The 18906-nt window shown below is 48.6% G+C and overlaps 1 protein-coding gene across 4 annotated transcripts in view; it reads right to left on the bottom strand.

Moving 5' to 3' along the window:
* The window catches only part of PBX1 (PBX homeobox 1), a 131295-nt gene that overhangs the window by 8634 nt on the left and 103755 nt on the right, over positions 1 to 18906 (bottom strand). The window contains exons 3-8 of one of the 4 annotated variants that reach the window (XM_086462447.1): positions 17601 to 17845; positions 14473 to 14663; positions 13363 to 13498; positions 8342 to 8434; positions 8275 to 8305; positions 426 to 538 (exon numbers count right to left, since the gene is read on the bottom strand). In XM_086462447.1, the coding sequence (XP_086318573.1) occupies positions 426 to 538; positions 8275 to 8305; positions 8342 to 8434; positions 13363 to 13498; positions 14473 to 14663; positions 17601 to 17845 (809 nt within the window). Of the gene's footprint in view, positions 1 to 425; positions 539 to 8274; positions 8435 to 13362; positions 13499 to 14472; positions 14664 to 17600; positions 17846 to 18906 lie in introns of all 4 variants that reach the window. The other 3 variants (XM_086462445.1, XM_086462446.1, XM_086462448.1) reach the window with 3 other exon arrangements.

Below are 18906 nucleotides of genomic sequence, written 5' to 3'. Positions count from 1 at the left end.
TCCAAACATCTGGCCCCTTCCCTTGGAAGAATAAAACAAGCAGAACCTAAACCTCAGCTCCTTTCATTTGAATTCATGCCTGTTCTCCTAAACCTCCTCTCCTCCTAGCATGACTATCAAGCCAGAGCCAAATGCATTCACAAAGTGTGGGCAAGTCTCCTCAAGACCATGGTTGTTGGTTTGGTTGGGTGTTTGGTTTTGGTTTCTTTTGGATTGATTTTTTTTTTGGTGGTTGTTGCTGTCACTTTTTTGGTTGGTTGGTTGGTTGTTTTTTTTGGTTTGGTTTGCCTTTTTTTAAGTGTTGGTTGATTTGTTTGTGCTGGTTGAGATTTGCTCTTTTCAGACGGGAGGGAGAAGTGCCAATACAATCAAAGGCTCCTCCAACACTAATGCATTCACTGGCAGTACATCGGATGGGTCCCTACCTGTGACTGCACGTTGGCTCCAACCTGGGCCCCTTGGTAAGAATCCCCATTGAGAGACTGCACGCTCATGAACAAATCTCCAGAGTTTGACATGTTAAAAGAACTGGAAGAACCTGGAAAGGAAAGAGTGAGGCACCTGAATCACAGAAAGGAAAAAGATCCACCCCATGACTCTCAGCCAAGAGGAAGGAACAACATGCAAAGCAACCACAAAAACAAAACACAGTCAGGTTAGTAGTATGAAGAACAGAGCAAGCAAAAAAAAGGATGCACTCTTGAGGTTATTCAAAGCCACATGTTGTTACAGCTCAATGCCGAGAACATTCTTCAACAGCTCCTCAGCTGGAGGAAGGATTCTTCATGCTTTTGACCGAGATAAACAAAACCCAGCCTGGAGGACTTGGACAGCCCCTTCCCTTCATTTCAGGGCATCAAAATCCTTCAGTCAGCTTTGAAAAGCTTGGTTGTTGGAGGTGGCCACCCGGCAGACTGCACTGGAGAACAGAATTACCCAAACAAGCCTCTCTATCGAGAGTGGAAGCCTTTTCAGCAGGGGAAACCAGGCCCACGCTAATACCATTTCTGAGAAGCTGAGATCAGGGTGGGTAAGTCTACACTGCACTGTTCTCTGCAGGGTGAGCAGATCCAGACACCATCCAGTTCCACAGACGGAGCTCCTGTGGAGCCACGAGAAGCTCTGCAAGGGAGCGGTGAGTGGGGTTTGCCTTCAGGACATCAGGAACCCATCGCTGGTGGGAACTACAGCACACCAGGAGTGAAGGCTCGCAAAAACATGAAGGCACCTGGGCTAGACTCCCAGCACTCATCACATTGGCAAGTGTCTTTCATTGTGATGGGTCATGAGAGAACGCAAGGGTGTCACAGCCCTCCTGGGCCAGCTGCCCCAGAAGAACGAGCTCTGTAAGCAAATTCCCCACTGCATGCACCAGTCGCCAACGTTACGCTAAAAAATTATAACAGTGAAGACAACTGGGTGGGATCAGGAGGAAAAAAACCCACAAATGTGAAGAAAAAAAATCCCGCCTTTGCAGAAACAAGGTTTTCTGCTTCCAGCTTCAAGATATCTGAGCAACTCCTTAACTACCAAACGGGAGAAACAAAACCATCACGTAACAGGAAGGCGGGGAAGGAGGGAAAGGGGTTAAAAATAAATAAAAAGGTTTTATGGGATTATTTCAGAACTTATCGTGCAGATCAGCGCGTTAAGTGTGAGACAGCTCAACGTGCAAGGTTTGGTTATATACATGACGTTAGCCTTGGAAAGGAGAGACTTCAGGGGCCCAGGTCAGCTACGCTCTCAGCTCCAACCCCAAATACAGTCTCATCATCTCCACTGCCACTTCCAACTTGGAAGACTGGCAACCACAGTCCTGGTGGAATTGCCCAACTATGGCTCATGCGTATGCTCTGAGAAACGCCTGGCAATTCCCACCCCCACTTTGCTGGAGAGGGAAGAAACACTCTGGACAGATCCCAGCTCTGCCCTGGAGATGGACCAGCAAGGCTCCTCTGAAGGAAACCACCTTCAAGAAAGGTCAGGGAGCAGGTGGGAGGTCTATGCTGCAGACTTCATGTTCACTAAACTCTCTGCTGCTCTCTCTGCAACTGGCTCTTTTGTCAGGTGATGGCAATTCTCAGAATTGAAGGAAAGCAGAAACATCACTGCTAGATACGATGCCCAAGACAGTCAAGAGAAAGACGCGTCTTGAGCACAGTGATTCTTGGATCAGGGACCCTCCCACTGGTGCCTGAAAAGAGCAGAGCCAGGAATAGCTCATTGTCTGCACTCACTGTCAACCCTGCCCAACCTATTCCAGAGAGCAATCCCACAGCGCTGCGCACAATAACTGGGACTAGTCAGAAGGCAGCTGTAACCATCATCTCCTCTGCTCAGCTGGCAAAGGGCTCCTGTCACTTCCCAACCTCTCAGGTTACTTGCTATTTTAAAGGCAAAAAACCCAGGGAAACGAGCTAGCAGACTGAGGATAGCCCACCCTGACAGTGCTCAACTTAAAGCATGAAGATGGGCACTTTTCACATACACACAGATGCTTCCTACCAGGTTTTCTGAATGATCGCTTTGACTACTGGCATAAAAGCACAGGGCAGCAACGTGGCTTTGTACTCCCACAGTGGCTGACAACCAAAGGACTTTGCAGCTACCGCTCACAAGAAGCAGAGAATATTCTCCTGTTCTTTTAATGTGAGCAGAAACCTTTGAGATCACACAAATAATCAGCAGCAGAGCTGGGAAGAAGAGTCAGGAATCCCTGAGCAGCTGACAGGGCACCGCTACCACTCTGCCCCCCGCAGAGCAACATTTCATCCCACCTTCCCCTACCAAAAGAAAATTATAACAATAATAACAAATAAAAGTGCCATAAACTTAACCGATATTTTATTGAAACTTAACAAACCTGCCCATAAAATTGAGACTGTGAGGGAGAAAATAAAAATAAACGAACAGCCACAAACTCCAGTTCTGAAGAGCGCCGGTGTCTTGGAAATCATGAGGAGCGCTGGAGATGTCACTTACGAGATATACACTGCTATTGGCACAGGGTATTTTTACAATATATGTGCATATCAAAACGGTAAATATGTCTTGCTGCTGATGCGGATTCAAAGATAAATATGCGCATACCAATGGCCCCACATGTTTTGTATTGTATCAGAGCCGTAATTGCAGAGAGCCCTTTGCACTGCTGCTCTGCTGCTTCAGCACTCCACTGTCTACGTACTGTGTACAAAAATTACAGTAGCCCAAAGTCTCAGAGACACGACTAAGAGGGGTGATGCATTGGAGTGGGAGAGGGGGTAGGAATGTGAAGAGCCCTGAAAATTAAGACTCTAGTATCCTCCATGGAGCCAAGATCCAGGAATACAAGTCAAATTCTTCCACTAGAGGAGGCTCTATCATAAATCTGATCTGCCCCTCTGAAAGGCTCCATTGTGAACACACCAAAGGTCTTCAGTGGTCGTAATTTGATCTGGGGCTCCTCAAAAACTAAGAGGTAACAGCCATCTTTGAACTTGTGAATCCAGGAGGAAAGGGCTCTGGCATGGAAGTCCCTTGATGCTATTTTGCGTGGACACACAAAAAAACCAACCAGCAAAACCAACATTTTCATGACTTGTAGTAGTATGGACAATGGTTCATCTTCAGCATCCAGACATCTTACCAAACCCAAGACCTACTATCACTATTCCTTAGTGCTGATTTTCTATGAGGTCATCACCAGCTTCAGAAAGGGTGCTGGAAATGTTTAAAAAAGCTACGGCAGTCAGATCTTGCTACTGGGTGAAAGCCTACATCAAAACAATGCCTGCAAAGGGATCTCTTCCATCCCTAACATTTCTGATGAGTAAAACCCTCTTCAAGTTTGCCTCCAATTCAGAAATCTTCACAAGCTTGACTGCTGGTATTTCCTGCACCACTTCTCCAGCTCTTCGGAGAGCTCCTTCTCCAGCGTCTCTAATGTCTTTTCTGACACTCTGACAGTCTTCACTTCCAACTCAAATTTTCCAGGACCTCTAATAAGTCCTTTTCTCTAAAGTATCTGACAATTCAACGGCATCACGAATAAACAAACACTGTCTTGGTGTTCACTGGAGCTGAAATCAAGCTATCGTCATCTACTGCCTCATACCACCTACCACCAATGAGACAGAGATCCAGCACACTGAACTGCTGAAGTCAACTTTGATCACGTATACCAGAGTCCAAGCTGAATCAATGGCAATGACATACACGCATTGACAGCATAGAATTTATGCCCCCTCTGTAACTTTTCCTTATGTTTCTACCATGGCCAAAGATGAGGGAAGAACTTTATGGACTGTGTAGCTCCTCAGCTGGACAAAGTCACCAAGTTTGACAGCAGGTCTAAAAGCCAGGGGTAACCCAGCAGGACATTTGTTCTTTTTCACTTGCCAACCAATACTCAAGACAGTGAGACCATGACCCAAACAGCCTGTCTGCTGAAGCAGGGTCCTCTCCAGCACTGTGTTCTGGACAAGTGATTGCCACAAATGGAGGAAGGCAGAGAAGATACACCAATCAGGCCTGTGCTTGATGAAGTACATTTCCAGACAGCATGATCCCCTCCATCAGCAGCTTTTCAAGAAGATTTTTACAAAACAAAAGGGTGAGCACGAAAAAAAATAGTTCAGGACAATTTCGCCTGCTTTGCATGGAAGACTTCACTGGATGTCATCACCTGTGTGTGGCCCTTGAGAACTCTGGTTGGCAAAAGGGTCTGCCCACATAAAATAGCTTTCATTTGCCATGTGGTTTTTGTGCTGAGATTGTCCAGGCAATCAAAGTGAGGATGGGGAGTTGTTAGCCCAAATGAGCCAGACATCTCAGCTTATTTGAACATCTGGCTGATAAAGCCCAACTGTGTATTCAGGATGAAAAGGTGTTTGACATTCAGGCCTGGGTGACTGAGGATGGGGGACCCTGCTTTGAACATGCCAGATGGCTAGACAGATGCAATCCTTGCCCTTGTCAATGTGTGGCCAATCTCTTTGACTGACTGTAGCCATTCACTGATCTCCAGTAACATGGGCATCAATGCAGAGAACAGATGGGCCTGCATAGCCACAGCAGAAATGAATTTAGCTCCTGTCCCAGGTCCCATCGCATCCAGTTCCACCTTCTCTTCCAATATCATGGCACTCCAGGGACTACATTGCTGGTTGCTTCTTTCTCATGACCTGTCCTCTGCCTACTCTCTTTCTTTCCACATGCCCTACAATGTATTCAAACCAGAAGGTCCTACAAATTCCCAGCAAATCCTATCTTTGTTCAGGGTCCTTCCTCAACAAAGTCTCAGCTAATGATCTGAAAACAGAAAGAAGTCCATGGTATAAAAGGAGGGGCATCATCCATCTTAATCCTTCATCATTTCATCCACTTCCACATTCTTCCCAGGGCAATTCAGCACATGTGGATGGCTCATGGCCTTTGACACCATCCTCCAAATCTTTCACAGACAGGTATTTCAGACCTAGCATGTACAGTTGTGCTTCTTGCCTCAGGACGTGCCTTTGCCCCACAGTGTGACAGGGATGCTTGACTGAGCTGTTACGTCCACATGGTTCATCTGGGGAGAGCTCAAACTGGGATGTCACTGTTCAAGATAAAATCCTGAGGCCCTTCCAGCTGTCTTCTCAAGAGAGGACTTAAAAGGACATTCAAACCCACTATCTGCAAACTGACCCAGAGACTAAGGCAGTGTTGACAGCAGGGCCTCCCCGCTGCTCTGCCACTGCTGCAGCATACAGGGAAGGTGATGGGATCCGGGCCAGGTTAGAAACACTTTGCTTCTAGCAGAAAAAGGATCTCCATGGCCCCCAAGTTCCCCTCGCATTGATGTGCTGCTTTAGCACTGCTGCCACATTAGGCACGTTGTTTCTGGAGTGCAGACAAGAGAGCCAGAAAGAGGACCCAGGAGCTCAAGTCTTACCCGTTAATAACAAGACTGTTTGTCCTTCCTTGAAAGCATAGTGTTATCAAGGGATTATCTTAGCTGTTTACTGCATGGTACCAGCCAATTTATCTTCGAAACAGCCGTGTTACTGCCTGTGGGGAAGGTGAAGAAACAGCCTTGCACCGGAACACTATTTAACTGGGCAGGCGCTGGGGAAATGCCTATTCCACTACATGCAGGCCAGATCCAAACCCATTTAAGCAATTTCAAGTTCTTCCCTTGCTATTCCAGACCTTTGGATCTGACTCCGCTTGAAGAAAGAGGAAAAGAAGGAAAGCTGTGTCTCTTTGGTCCAAGCTGATGTGGACGGCAGGACAGCATCACAGGAAGTAGGCATCTCCCTCAACACATGCAATTCTGCTCTTTACCCTCCAGCCTTTTCTACAGCGAGGTGTTAATGTCAAGAGGCCCTACCTGACCAGGTATTTTGAGTGAGCTGTTTGGAAAGGATGACATTTTTAAAACTGCAGCTAAATCTTCAGCAGTTCAAACAATGGAAGGAAAAGGGGGGAAAAAAAGACAAACAAACCAAACAGTAAAGAATCAAACAAAATTCCTGCAAACCACCTGTCCCAGCAAAACTGCTGCAACCACCCGAGCCCTCTGAGCACCTCAGCTGGGCCAGAGCAGGCAGCACAGCTTGCTCACAGGCAGCCCTGGGTGAGGAGGAGGTGGGAGAGATGCATCCCAGCCGTATTTCTGACCTGCAACCAAAAGCTGCAACATCTCTGCTCTAGGTGGCTCTGGGGGGCAGTCCCCTGGAAATTAAGTGGTTGTGTGTAGGGACTTCTCTCCACTGCCCAACTGAACAAGCCTTCTACCACTTGCTTCTGTGCAAGCCATCCACATGAGTCTGTGCAAGGTGTAGACAAGCTCCCCAGAGTGATCAACCACTGCTTATCACATTAGCTCATGGGTATCTGACTGCCTTTGCCTTCCTGCTGGGGTGCTGGTTTGGAAGATCAGCCAGAGACCCATGCCACTGGTTTCTCCCTTTGTTTGATCCCTGGCTCTCCACTTTCCACTCAAAACCTCCAGATCTGGGGGTGCTTCTGGGCTGTGATTCCTCTGATACCTGTCACAGGCATGGTTGTGCTCACTATAGAAGCATGTCCTGGTAGCCACCAGCATTTGCACGGTGTACCACTGGTGGTCTACTTAACATTCAGCTTCTCCTGCTGCTCACCATCCTCTTTGCTCCGCCATCATTTTCTTCCTCTTAGTAGCCTACCTGATAACAGCAAGCATCACCCCAGTGAAAGGGTACCATGAGCAGACACTGAACTCAAAGGCACAAGAGTGGCACCTTCCACTCTCCCTCCCACCCCTAAAAAGAAAACAGGCACACAGATATTTGCATGGATAATGAAGTACATGGCACCCATGAAGTTCACTTTTTTTCCCCTTTTAAACAAACCACAATTTTCCATTGCTCTTGGGAGTGGAGCAGAACCAGCTGACCACAGCCCAGGATCATTTTTGGGTCAGACATCCTCGTGGCAGGCACCACGCATGAACTAAGCATCGTTCTCTAGCGGAGGAGTTGAAATTTGGGCAAAGTGCTCTGTGCCTTTGACCCTCAAAACAAACAAATGGAAACCACAGGAAACGGGCAGGAAAGGGGGAAAGGGAAGGGAACGACCCATGGATTTCCTTGGATCGTGCTGACACAAAGGGAAAATAAAATTCACACAGAGCACACTCTTGCAGGTGATCCAGATGCTGTCATGTAAGCAATCAAAAGGTAACCATAACAGAAAGAAAATCAAAGGATACAAATCTACCCAAAACAAGCCTCAAAATGGCATGAGTTAGGACATCCCAGAAATGCTGGGTTTTAACCACTAGTGCCACTCATGCTTTCAGCCCCAATCAAATAAAATCATTATGCAACAACTTTTCAATTCCTTTTTTTCTCCCCTCAAAGGGCAAGCAATCCCAGCAACTTTTTTTGGACCATTTTTCTGGTTTTGTGTTTACCATCCATGCATATAACCCCCAATGCGGCACCATCAGTCACAAGGTCTGATCACATTGTTTTTCCAATGAAAAACAGAACAGGAAAGGGGAAGATAAAAAAAAAAGAGGAAAGAAAAAAGAGGGAAGAAAACCCAAAGAAAATAAGGTACTCCCCACAAAACAACCTCAAAAACCAAACCCACTTTCGCTCTTTTTTTTTTTTTTTAAGACCACATAAGCGAGCCAACCAAAACCAGAAAATAAAAATTGAAATAACCAAAAGGAGAAAACAAGAGAGAGATTAGAGGGAGGGGGTGAAACGAACAAAAAAACGAACACTAATGACCCAAAATAAAAAAAAAACAAAAACTAACCAGCTGAATTGGGAGTTGAGGGTGAGTTAGCCTGGCTTCCATGGGCTGACACATTGGTAGCCGTGACAGCCGTTTTGGCAGCATAAATATTGGCTTCCTCTTGAAATTTACCTATGTTCTTCTTGTACCGGATTCTCTTATTTCCAAACCAGTTTGATACCTAGAGTAAGTTTAAGAGAAGACAAAGACGTTAACGTTTCGGCTCTGGCAACTGTGGCTGGGTGAGGAAGGTGGATTAGTTCAGGTTAAGTGGTGCACGTTCTATCCCCCTTGCCCCGTTTTCCTAGTCATGGAAGGAAGCACCTTCTACCTGCATGTGCCACACCAAGCCCAGGAAAGGTGGTGGGACCCCTTTGAGAGTGCTGGGTTTATATGGATATATCTCATTCCTCTATGGATGGGATGCCCACTAAGGTGATGCTCCACAGGAACCGCTAGACCCACCCCACGAAAATATCTGATGTGTTTAAAAAAACCTGAGAAAGTCAAATGACCCTCAAATTTTAAAATTTGAAAACAGGTATGTGTCATTTTGGAATTTTTTATTTGCACCCTCCTCCACATCCCTTTGACAGGGACAGATGCCCTGATTTCCAGATGCCTCTTCTCCTCCCTTTGGAGAAGTCAGTGTGGTTTTCAGGAAGAACACCCAACGAATTTACTTGGGCCTGGCCGACACCCAGAATTGCCTTGATATCACTGAAGCTCTGCTTTTGATCCATCTGAGTGAAATCAATGCAGAATGCCAGAAGCGGATGCTCTTCATCCAGCTGAACTCAGCTTTGCATGGTTTAGCACAAGCCACTACATAAACCAGGAGCTTCCTTTTATGATGGAGTTACAGCATCAATTGACAAGGGAAGAGCAATTAATGTCATCTATATGGACTTGTGCAAAGCCTTCGACACGGTCCCGCACAACATCCTGGTCTCCAAATTGGAAAGACATGGATTTGACGGGTGGACCACTCAGTGGATAAGAAATTGGCTGGAAGGTCGCACTCAAAGAGTTGCGATCAATGGCTTGATGTCTGAGTGGAGACCAGCGACAAGTGCTGTTCCATAGGGATTGGTACTGGGACCGGTGCTATTTAACATCTTTGTCAGTGACGTGGACAGTGGCATCAAGCGCACCCTCAGTAAGTTTGCCAATGACACCAAGTTGTGTGGTGAGGTTGACACACTGGAGGGAAGGGAGGCCATCCAGAAGGACCTTGACAGTCTTGAAAGGTGGGCCCAGGTCAACCTCCTGGAGTTTAACAAGGCCAAGCGTAAGGTCCTGCACCTGAGTCGAGGAAATCCCAAGCACAGATACAGGCTGGGCAATGAGTGGATTGAGAGCAATCTGAGGAGGAGGACTTGGGCGTGCTGGTGGATGATAGGATGAACATGAGCCAACAGTGTGCGCTTGCAGCCCAGAAAGCCAACCATATCTTGGGCTTCATCAAAAGATGTGTGGCCAGCAGGTCGAGGGAGGTGATTCTGCCCCTCTACTCTGCCCTCATGAGATCCCACTTGGAATACTGCGTCCAGCTCTGGAGCCCCCAGCACAAGAAAGACATGGAGCTGTTAGAGTGAGTCCAGAGGAGGGCTACCAAGATGCTCAAAGAGTTGGAACACCTTTCCTACCAGGACACGCTGAGAGACTTGGGCTTGTTAAAGCCTGGAAAAGAGAAGGCTCCAGGGAGACCTTATAGTGGCCTTCCAGTACCTGAAGGGGGCCTACAAGAAGGCTGGTGAAGGACTTTTTACAAGGGTCTGCAGTGATAGGACGAGGGGTAATGGTTGGAAACTGGGAGAGGGCAGGTTTAAACCTTAAAGGTGTAAGGAAGAAGTTCTTCACCCTGAGGGTGGTGAGACACTGGAACAGGTTGCCTAAGGAAGCTGTGGATGCTCCATCCCTGGAAGTGTTCAAGGCCAGGTTGGATGGAGCCTTGAGCAACCTGGTCTTGTGGAAGGTGTCCCTGCCATGGCAGGGAGGTTGGAACTAGATGATCTTTGAGGTCCCTTCCAACCCAAACCATTCTCTGATTCTGTGATTCAGGGGAAGGCTGGAAGGGAACACAGGGCTTGTCTCAAGACCGAAATTTAGTCCCAGGGAAGTAGTGTGTCCTTTGGAAAGGGGAAGGAGACGACTCCATTGTGTTTGCCCAGAGACCAGTATGGCCTGATGTGTCTATGTGCCTAGAATTGTGCTGAATGGGGCTAGCAGATTTATTCAAAAAAAAATAAAGCAGCAGGATAACTTCTTCAGGTGTCGTGGGGGTGGCTGAAAATGATGAGCCAGATCTGAAGGCAGAATGAAGCAGTGCAGCTCCTCTCATGCCAGTCCTGGTGAAAGCTGTTTGCCTGTGCCTGCAGCAGTGCAATGCATGAACCTCAGAAAGCCCCAAGGAGGCGCCCAAGCAGTGATTCTTGCAGACTATCAGGGCGATATCCAGGGATCAGTAGTATGAATGATTGACAGACAGGTCGCTTGGACAACCTGCCAGGTGTCTTGATAAACACCCCAAAGTTTGCATGTCAGAGGTTGCGCACAGTGAACAGCATAACTCTGAAGTCTGTGAAATCAGGCTGTAGTATCTTGCCAGAACTGCTTCCCAGGGAAAATATCAGGGTACCTCCTGAAACACCATGAACTCAGCATTCCCAAAATCCCACTCAGTATCCTGCTGATGATAATCCTGTTCACTTGTGGGCACTATGTTGCACTGGAAAATTCCAGAGAAGACACGGGAAATATTCAACCTACAGTTTGGGAAGGAGCTCTCAGCTTCTTCTTTGACAACACTGAACACAGAGAATCAGAGGAATGTCTTCCTACGTGGTCTTTAAGCAGAAGACAACTTCCAGCCATTACTGACCTTGTTTGAGAAAGCTCAGCAGGATGAAGAGAATGGGCAAATGCCAGAGGATGCTGCAACTCTCACAGAAGAACTCCAACACTCTTAGGATTGCTTAGAGCTGCAATCTTGAGCTAGCAGATCAACCTCTTTCGTGGGACTCCAAGGACATTCTCCCTTTGCCTGCTAGTGTGCAAGTATACAAGTGCTCCCCCTTCCAAATGGACTGTCTAAGCACCAAGACACAGAAGACAATACCAGATGTTCATTCTGGGAAGCTCATGATTTTTTTCCTCATCTTAGTGAAATTGTTTTGGTTTGGGTGTTGATAACTGAAACCTGTATGGTTTTATTCCTATGATGCTTTTTACTTGCAGTGCTCCTAGAGCATTCAGCAGCTTCTACACAGAAGTGGCTTCATCCACCAATTTACCTGCTACTGAACGGCAAGTATCCAATCCTGCACTGCTGCAGAGCAGGAAAAATATAACCTGCAGAGACTCCTGGGAGGCAAAAGGTAGTGACTCAGATCAGCACCCAACCCAGATCTGGGAGCAAACATTTCAACGGCACCATGAGCAGGTGCTGTTTGCGAGGAGCTCCATTCCACTTCTTGCTTCAGCTTTCTCATTAACGACTATGTGCTCCTTTGTCATCTTCCCACTCGGCCACCTCTCTACAACAGCTCTTCTGGCTTCAAATGCTGGAGCCAGTGGGAGAACTCTGAGCACCACAGGGAAAGAAGTCAGGATAAAGGGCCACTGCAATTGATCTTCATCTTAAAACTTGTGAAGCGAAGAACCTACTCACCCCAGTCAGCCCTGAAGTTCAGATCAACTCTGCTCATGACTTGCACAGATTCATGCTGTCCCATGCTCCTACTTAGCCTCAGCAAAAACAGAGACCTGGATGTGTGTTTGTTTCTACCTTCTTTGGACGAAGAAGAGAGGGAGATCTTGGAGACAGGCACAAGGCAGCCTTGATACAGCATGGTCAAAAAATATCCTAAGTACAGCATTTCTCCTGGGCATTTTCCCTTTGCAAGGGAAAAGTTGCAAGTGTGAACGGCTGAATTAGAAGTGAGAGGGGAAGCATCAGGACAGCTGTAGTTTTACTTAAGCCAATATGTGCTGTCTCTCATAGGTAACTCTGGGCAGAATCAATGTTTGGGTCTTCTGACCCAGGGGATGCAACTGGAGTCACTCAGCAGACATTCAACGCGATGATGATGACACCTACCCTCGGATGCTGTTGCTCCTGCTGAAGGCAGACACGCTCTCACAAGGACACCAGATGCTACTGCTGCTGTCTTCAGTTTACTCAAGTGGCGAACAGGCATGTGCCTGGGGCCGGGAAGCAGCCCAAGATGGGGAATGCAATGAGAGCCTAGAGAGATCGCTAAGCTCACATGAGGACAAAGACTACCAGAGGCTATATAGATTGGCTTTCAATCACGCAGCTTGCTCCCAAAAGAGAGGAAATAAAGAAGGGCAGGCCTGAGCAATGTACGGCTGAACACTTCAAGGACTGACTGCACTCCTCACAAATCCCAGCAGCTCCCAGGTCAAAGCTACAGACTCCAGGAACTCTACGTGGCTGCCTTGAATGTATGGAAATAATTCAATTTGTCTTTATTGACCACCTTTCTTTGAGGGATAAGCAAGTCAGGGAAATGTCACGTTCTGCAGCACAAGAGTAATGACAGACAGAAATGACCCTGAGAAAGCCCACCGTCCTTGGGAACAAACTATAACCATTAGCCTGTCTGACCCAAACCCTTCCCACCATGACCCTGTCCATTCTACCTTATCGAGCAAAATCTGCACAACTCTTCCTGCTGCCTTCGAATCCCCTGGCTTGAAGAATGGACTTTCAGCTCAAATGAGCTCTTGCTGCAAGCCAGCTCAGTACAAATTCCTTGAGAAGACTTTGCCTCTGAAATGATGGGTCAGGCCACATCATTTCTGTGCCATTAACACCTTGGCTGCACACGCAACCATCACTCCATGAAGTTTTCATCCCTTCTAAATCCTCTCCCAAACTTTCCTTTTCCATCCATGGCTTCAATCTGCAAGTCTGCCATCTGCTCTCCCATCTACTTACACTAACTTGTGCTAAACTCATTTACTAATTAAATGCTCAACACTGGGACATGACTGACTTGACTGAAGTTTGGAGTGCCCTTCACCACACTAAGATTTCCCGTTCGCAGTAGCCATCTTTGCTGTATTTCTGAGCTCTCTCACCTGTGAGACTGTGATGCCGCATTTCTTGGCTAGCTCTTCTTTGGCTTCCTCACTGGGGTAAGGGTTGCTGAGATGGGAATAGAAATACTCATTCAGGATTTCCGTAGCCTGCTTGTTGAAGTTTCGTCTCTTCCGCCTTAGCATGAGGAAAGAGGGGAAAATAGAAGGAAAACAAAATCAGTGCCAGGGATCCAGAAACAGGAACGTAATTTTAGATACTCTGACTTTCCCCACTTCCCTCCCTCCTTCCCCTGCTCCTGGGAGCACGGAGTGCAACAGATTCATGGCCAGGAAGCTTCTCATCTGCACCTTGCTGATGACTCCTCTCTCTCAGCATCTTCCAAAGCAAGTAAGTCTCCATCTCAAATTATCACTGTATCCTCCAACTCATAGAAGGGTATTAAAATTGGCAGCCAGCTCCTCCACCTGGGAAGGTGACTCCTGACATCTGGCTGCCCTGGCCAAAGACATCACTGCTTCTCTGCAAAGCTCCGTGCGGGGAAGGCAGTGCTGGATAGATCCTTGGGGAAGTCCGTTCCATTTACAGCTGGGTATTATCTGTCTGCTACCTCTTTCCTCGTACCCGCATGTAGCTGCCTCTCCTCCCCATCCCAAGCTGCAGCCCAAGCCACAGCCTGCATGTAACCCGCTTGGGCAGTGAAATAATTCTAAAGCAAACCGAATATCTGGCACAATGAAAACAGAAGGAAAACAATAGGAACCTACAGTGGACAGGATGGGCTGGAGGATTAGATCTCATCCCTAACTAAAGTCCAGATTTTCACCACAAAGGTTTGTTGGAATATGCCACAGATGTGGCATATGGAATATGTGTCCTTCTGCCACGGCAAAACAAGGATGTACAATTCTCAAGGTACAGCTGGGAGCCTTCCTGAGACAGAGGCTGGATGTCCTGAATTGCTGTCGTTGCCCCGGCTGAGCCACAGACAAATAAAGGATAAGGAAGGTAAAGAGCCTCTGTGGCTCAAGACCAAGAGACATGGCCCTTCAGATGGAGCTAAATTCACTTCAGAACCTCAAAACACCTCTCCGAGGCCTGAACAATACTGCATGGTGGGTGGGGAGAAAGGTCTGGTGTGGTGAACTCACCGTGCATCCAGAAATCGGGAGCGCAAGATCATGACAGCTTCACACGTGCTTTGCTTCAACTGCATCTGGATGGAGCTGAACTTGCGGTGGATGATGCTCACCATCCGCTCTATCTCCTTTGGTGAGATAGGTCGGGTCCGGCTCTGCTCACGCAGCAGGTTCATCACGTGGGTGGTGAACTCATTGCATGCCTGGGATGGCAAGAAAAGCAAAAGAAACCCCAGGATCGGAAGGTCATTCGATAGCGTCAAGGACAGTACAGGGGCAATGCTGCTAAGAAAGGAGATGCCTCAATGACTAGGGCTTTTCAGGGCAGAACCAGAGCCAAGTGTGTTCTGGCTCTCGAGGGAGAGATACATTTCTCTCGTCTGTCAAGCAGAGGGCATGAGAGAGTCCCAACAAACATGCTGAGAAAGGCAGAAGCCAATTTCTTTGCTCTCCGATCACAGATGGAGCCAGGGCAGGTGAAGCCCTAGGACTCATGTAAAGCATGAAGAAGTCCCAGCCACTGTTTTTCTGGATGGGACTGGAGGAGCTATACATGTATCTGAGGAGGACTGCGAATCTTTTGACCTTCTGTCCCTCCTCCCACTGCCCCAGCTGGACCCCAGCACCACGTGTCCTGCAGAGGCCCTTGTGCTTCACAGGAGCAGCTCCCAGAGAGCCTTGCTCTGTGCTCTTAGCACATCAGGTAAGAAGTAAATAATGATAATAATTAAAGCCTGAGTCAGGCAGGAGCCCTGACAAGTAAGGGCAAGCAGGTAATAATCCCAATTAGCTTGCTGCTGGCACAGCACTGTCTGGCTGCTCCTGCTGTCCCCATGCTGTGCTGTGAGGACAGGGCAGTGAGAGGAGTCAGGGGGATAAGGGAGAGATTTTGAGGCCAGATGAAGGCCACCTCATTGCCCTCTACTCCAACCCCATGAGCACCTCGTGGGCATGACAGGATCCTCTGATTCCCAGAACCAAGCCCAGAAAACCAGGTTGAGAGAAGCACTTGGACACTGATGGCTCGAGAAGCCTTCAGTGCTGCTGGGACATGGACAGCTGCTCTGGGGACAGTGTCCCCAGCTCCCACTCCATGATGGGGGAAAAGGGGCTAGCAGGAGAAGGAAACACTGATTTTGTGGATTGGCAACAGGGTCTTGACTTACTATCCCCCTACCCCACCCTTCCAAGCTGAATCCCCACCCATGGCTCAGACCCAATAAGGAGATATCTGCGAGGCCAGCAGAGCCCCTCCAATTGCCCAACATCAGCTTCAGCTCCCAGGGTAAGCACTGGCTACAAGAGCTCCTCAGCTGAGCACCTCTTTGCTCCCAGATGCCTGAGCAATTTCAGCTCGTCTCCTCTTGGCGTGAAATAAAGAACAATAAAGGCAAAACTGCCGGCGAGCGCCGTGCTGTCACAGCAGCAGCCAGATGCTGTGAGAAGCCAGGCACTGAGCTCCCCCAGCCACCAACAATGGGGCTGGAGAGAGAGGGGTGAGGTTGAGAAACCCTGAACCTTGGTTTTGCAGGACTACGGGTGATGATAACGGAGATGTGGACTGGCATAGCCAATCACAAAACTACTCGGTGGCAAAACCAACCCCGTCAGTGGGTTGTGAGAAGGAAAGACATGGCCCATCTGACCTCATGGGGCTGGGGTAAAGGATTCTCTCACATTGGTATCTCTTTGGAGAGCAAAAAATTATGTAGAAACAAAATCAGAAAAGCAAAAAACCAGAACTCCCGCTCAAGGGGAGGAAGGAGCAGAAGGTTCTTCCCTGAAGCCTGTCCGTGGCTTTGCCAACAGTCTCTGCTTGGGCTTGGGTGGCAGAGGACATGGGGTCTCTCTCCTCCTCCTCATCCTTGGGGCTGAAAAATGAGCCCTGACATGCTCTCCACTCCTACCCACGTGAGACGGCTGAGGCTCCCTCCTGCCACACCACCCCATCTCTGTGCCTCAGGGGAGTGACAGCGAGGGCTGAGGACAGCCACCAAAGGTCATCCTTCCAACCTGCCCCCTGCCTGCTCCCCAGGCTGCACCACCCCTACCTCCTCCAATGCTCTGCCAAAATGCCTTTCATGGCGTGACCACATTCGGCTTTTCCAACACCAGAGCCCTACCGGGCCACCCTGCCTCCAGCTCCAACCCAGAGGCACCCATATAAAGGGTAGCTCCACACAACCCCCAGGTGTAGGTGTGAAGATGCTAACCAGCAGCCTCAGCTTGGCCAAGGTGGCACCCGAAGGGGTGAGACATCCCCCAGCCCCACCACTCATCCAGTTAGCTGGATAAAATGGGTGCTGGGCTGGCTCACCCATACAGACCCCAGCACCAGTGGCTCACTCACAGCGCCATCACATTGGGTTAAACTGCATTAAACCAGAGACCTGAAACCCCATCTGGCCCCTGGCCGCAGAGACAGTCCTGCACCCAAAAAGGAGGGATGCTTTCTTGCTCACACTCCATAAACCACAACCTCAGGGTAGAAACCACATTCATCACAAGGGCAAGCTGTGCAGCAGTGAAGAGAGGTCTGCAAAACATCTGGAAGCATTTGAAAGAAACTGGTTTTGAGCGTCGGCCTGCAAAGCTTTTCATGCAATTGTCAGTGTTACCAATTGCTGCATTCATGACCCAAATAGTTACTCTTTTTTTTAAGAATCATTTTACACAAGAAAAAGGCCTTTCTTTTTCTGGAAAAAGAACTTTTCAAGCAGAAAAAATATTCAAGGAAGATTTTGATTCAAGCCTTGCTTGGAAAACTGCCTGCACTAAGGCCAGCACCTCAAAGAGGACTCCCCTTTCATAGGGCCAATTTTTGGCAATATATTAGGGGAGGAGTGAAAAGCAAAAATCAAAGAGGCAACCCATGCCAAGCCTGTTCTTGCGCCACATGCCAGCGCAAAAGCCCAACCCTCCCAACCCTAAAAAAGCACGTTTTCACTCCAATACCAAGCAACAGTTTGCATTTGCCCATACGCTCTTAACAATAGATGTCAGTAGCGATCCAGGCTGTGCACATCTACGCCACTGTGACAGTGGCTCTCCCGGCCACGTCCACTCCGGTTCCTGCTCCCACCATCCCACGGCCACCACCCCTGGGCAGCCCTGCCCTCCACCACAAAGGAGCCTGTTACCTGCTCGTACTTCTCCAGCTCTGTGTGGTAGATCTGCCGGATCTGTGAGAGCTTGGCTCTGTAGTCGGAATGCTCCACCGAGTTGTCAGAGCCGGCTCCTCCCGATGCAGCGGCAGCGGCGGCCGCAGCGGCTGAGCCACCTCCTTTTTCGGGGCCTGCTACCCCCTCGGCTAGGAGCATGTTGTCTAACCGCATCAGCTGGGGGTCCGTGGGCTCCTCTTCCTGCGCTCCCCGGATGCTCAGCACTGCAGGAGACACAAAAGGGAGAGGAAAGCCTGAGTCGTGCCCAGGAATTAGCTTGGGGAAGGGGATGCTCATCCAAAAGGGGATGCTCATCCCAGGTTGGACCAGCAGGGCTCAGTCCCCATCAACAGGGCTTTTCTTCCTTTCCCAAGGGTACCCCAACAGACAGACTGCACCCTGGTGCTCTAGGCGCTCCTCACCAAGCGCAGCTCCTCAGCTCTCCAGCCCAGCAGCAGCGACAGGGGCACTCCAGCCCCTCGCGCCCCTCCCTGTCCCTTCCCCTCCTTCCCACAGGGAAGAAGTAGGGCAGAACTGACAGAGAGCTCACCGCAGAGGTAACCCAGAAAGCCACACTTTGCGTTCAAATACACAGCAAAACTGCTAGCAACACCAACCAAAAACCCAATAAACGCACCTATTCTTGCTGCCAGAAGTGATTAAGGACTGTATCTCAACCCAAGCGTGGGATGGGAAGTTGGGGAGTCCCTAGCCCAGACCTGAGCTCACCCAGTGGTCCTCTCATGTCACCTAACATGTTGTTTATGCCCTGATCCTGCACCATTTGCATCAGTCATCAAGGCCCGATGGCAGAGGAAGACGCACAAAGCCCAGGGCTGACTATGCCTCAGTTTCCCCATCTTTATATACAGACAGAGAAGGCTTGCCAGGCAATGCTTTTAGCCACGTGGTGGAAAAACAAGCAAAAAATTTGTACAAAATAAATTTTATTCTTTCAAAAACGTCTTTTGTTTTAGAATCCAGTCATTCCAGTGAAGTCTAAACCATACCACGAAAAGGGGCAACAATAAATTAATCCTCCCAGAGCGACTTTCCAAGGAGAGAATCTTTCTCCCCTCTTTGTACTCCTCGCCTTGATTACTGCTTCAAGTAAAAGTCCTTCTCCTGCAGGGGCTTTCCTGGAAAACCACATAGGAGCATCCCGACCGCTTGGGATGTCCCAGGCCTGAAGGAATGAGGTGCCCTACAAGTGTCTCCCCATGATCTGTGTTTGAACACAGAAGCATAACTTGAGACTTCTGCATGCACACATGCACAAATGTGC

The sequence above is a fragment of the Leptosomus discolor genome, chromosome 3 (genome assembly GCF_034619465.1).
Source record: "Leptosomus discolor isolate bLepDis1 chromosome 3, bLepDis1.hap2, whole genome shotgun sequence".
Classification (NCBI taxonomy): domain Eukaryota; kingdom Metazoa; phylum Chordata; class Aves; order Leptosomiformes; family Leptosomidae; genus Leptosomus; species Leptosomus discolor.
The sequence above is the reverse complement of the archived record's forward strand: the minus strand, read 5'-3'. Positions and strand labels throughout refer to the sequence as shown.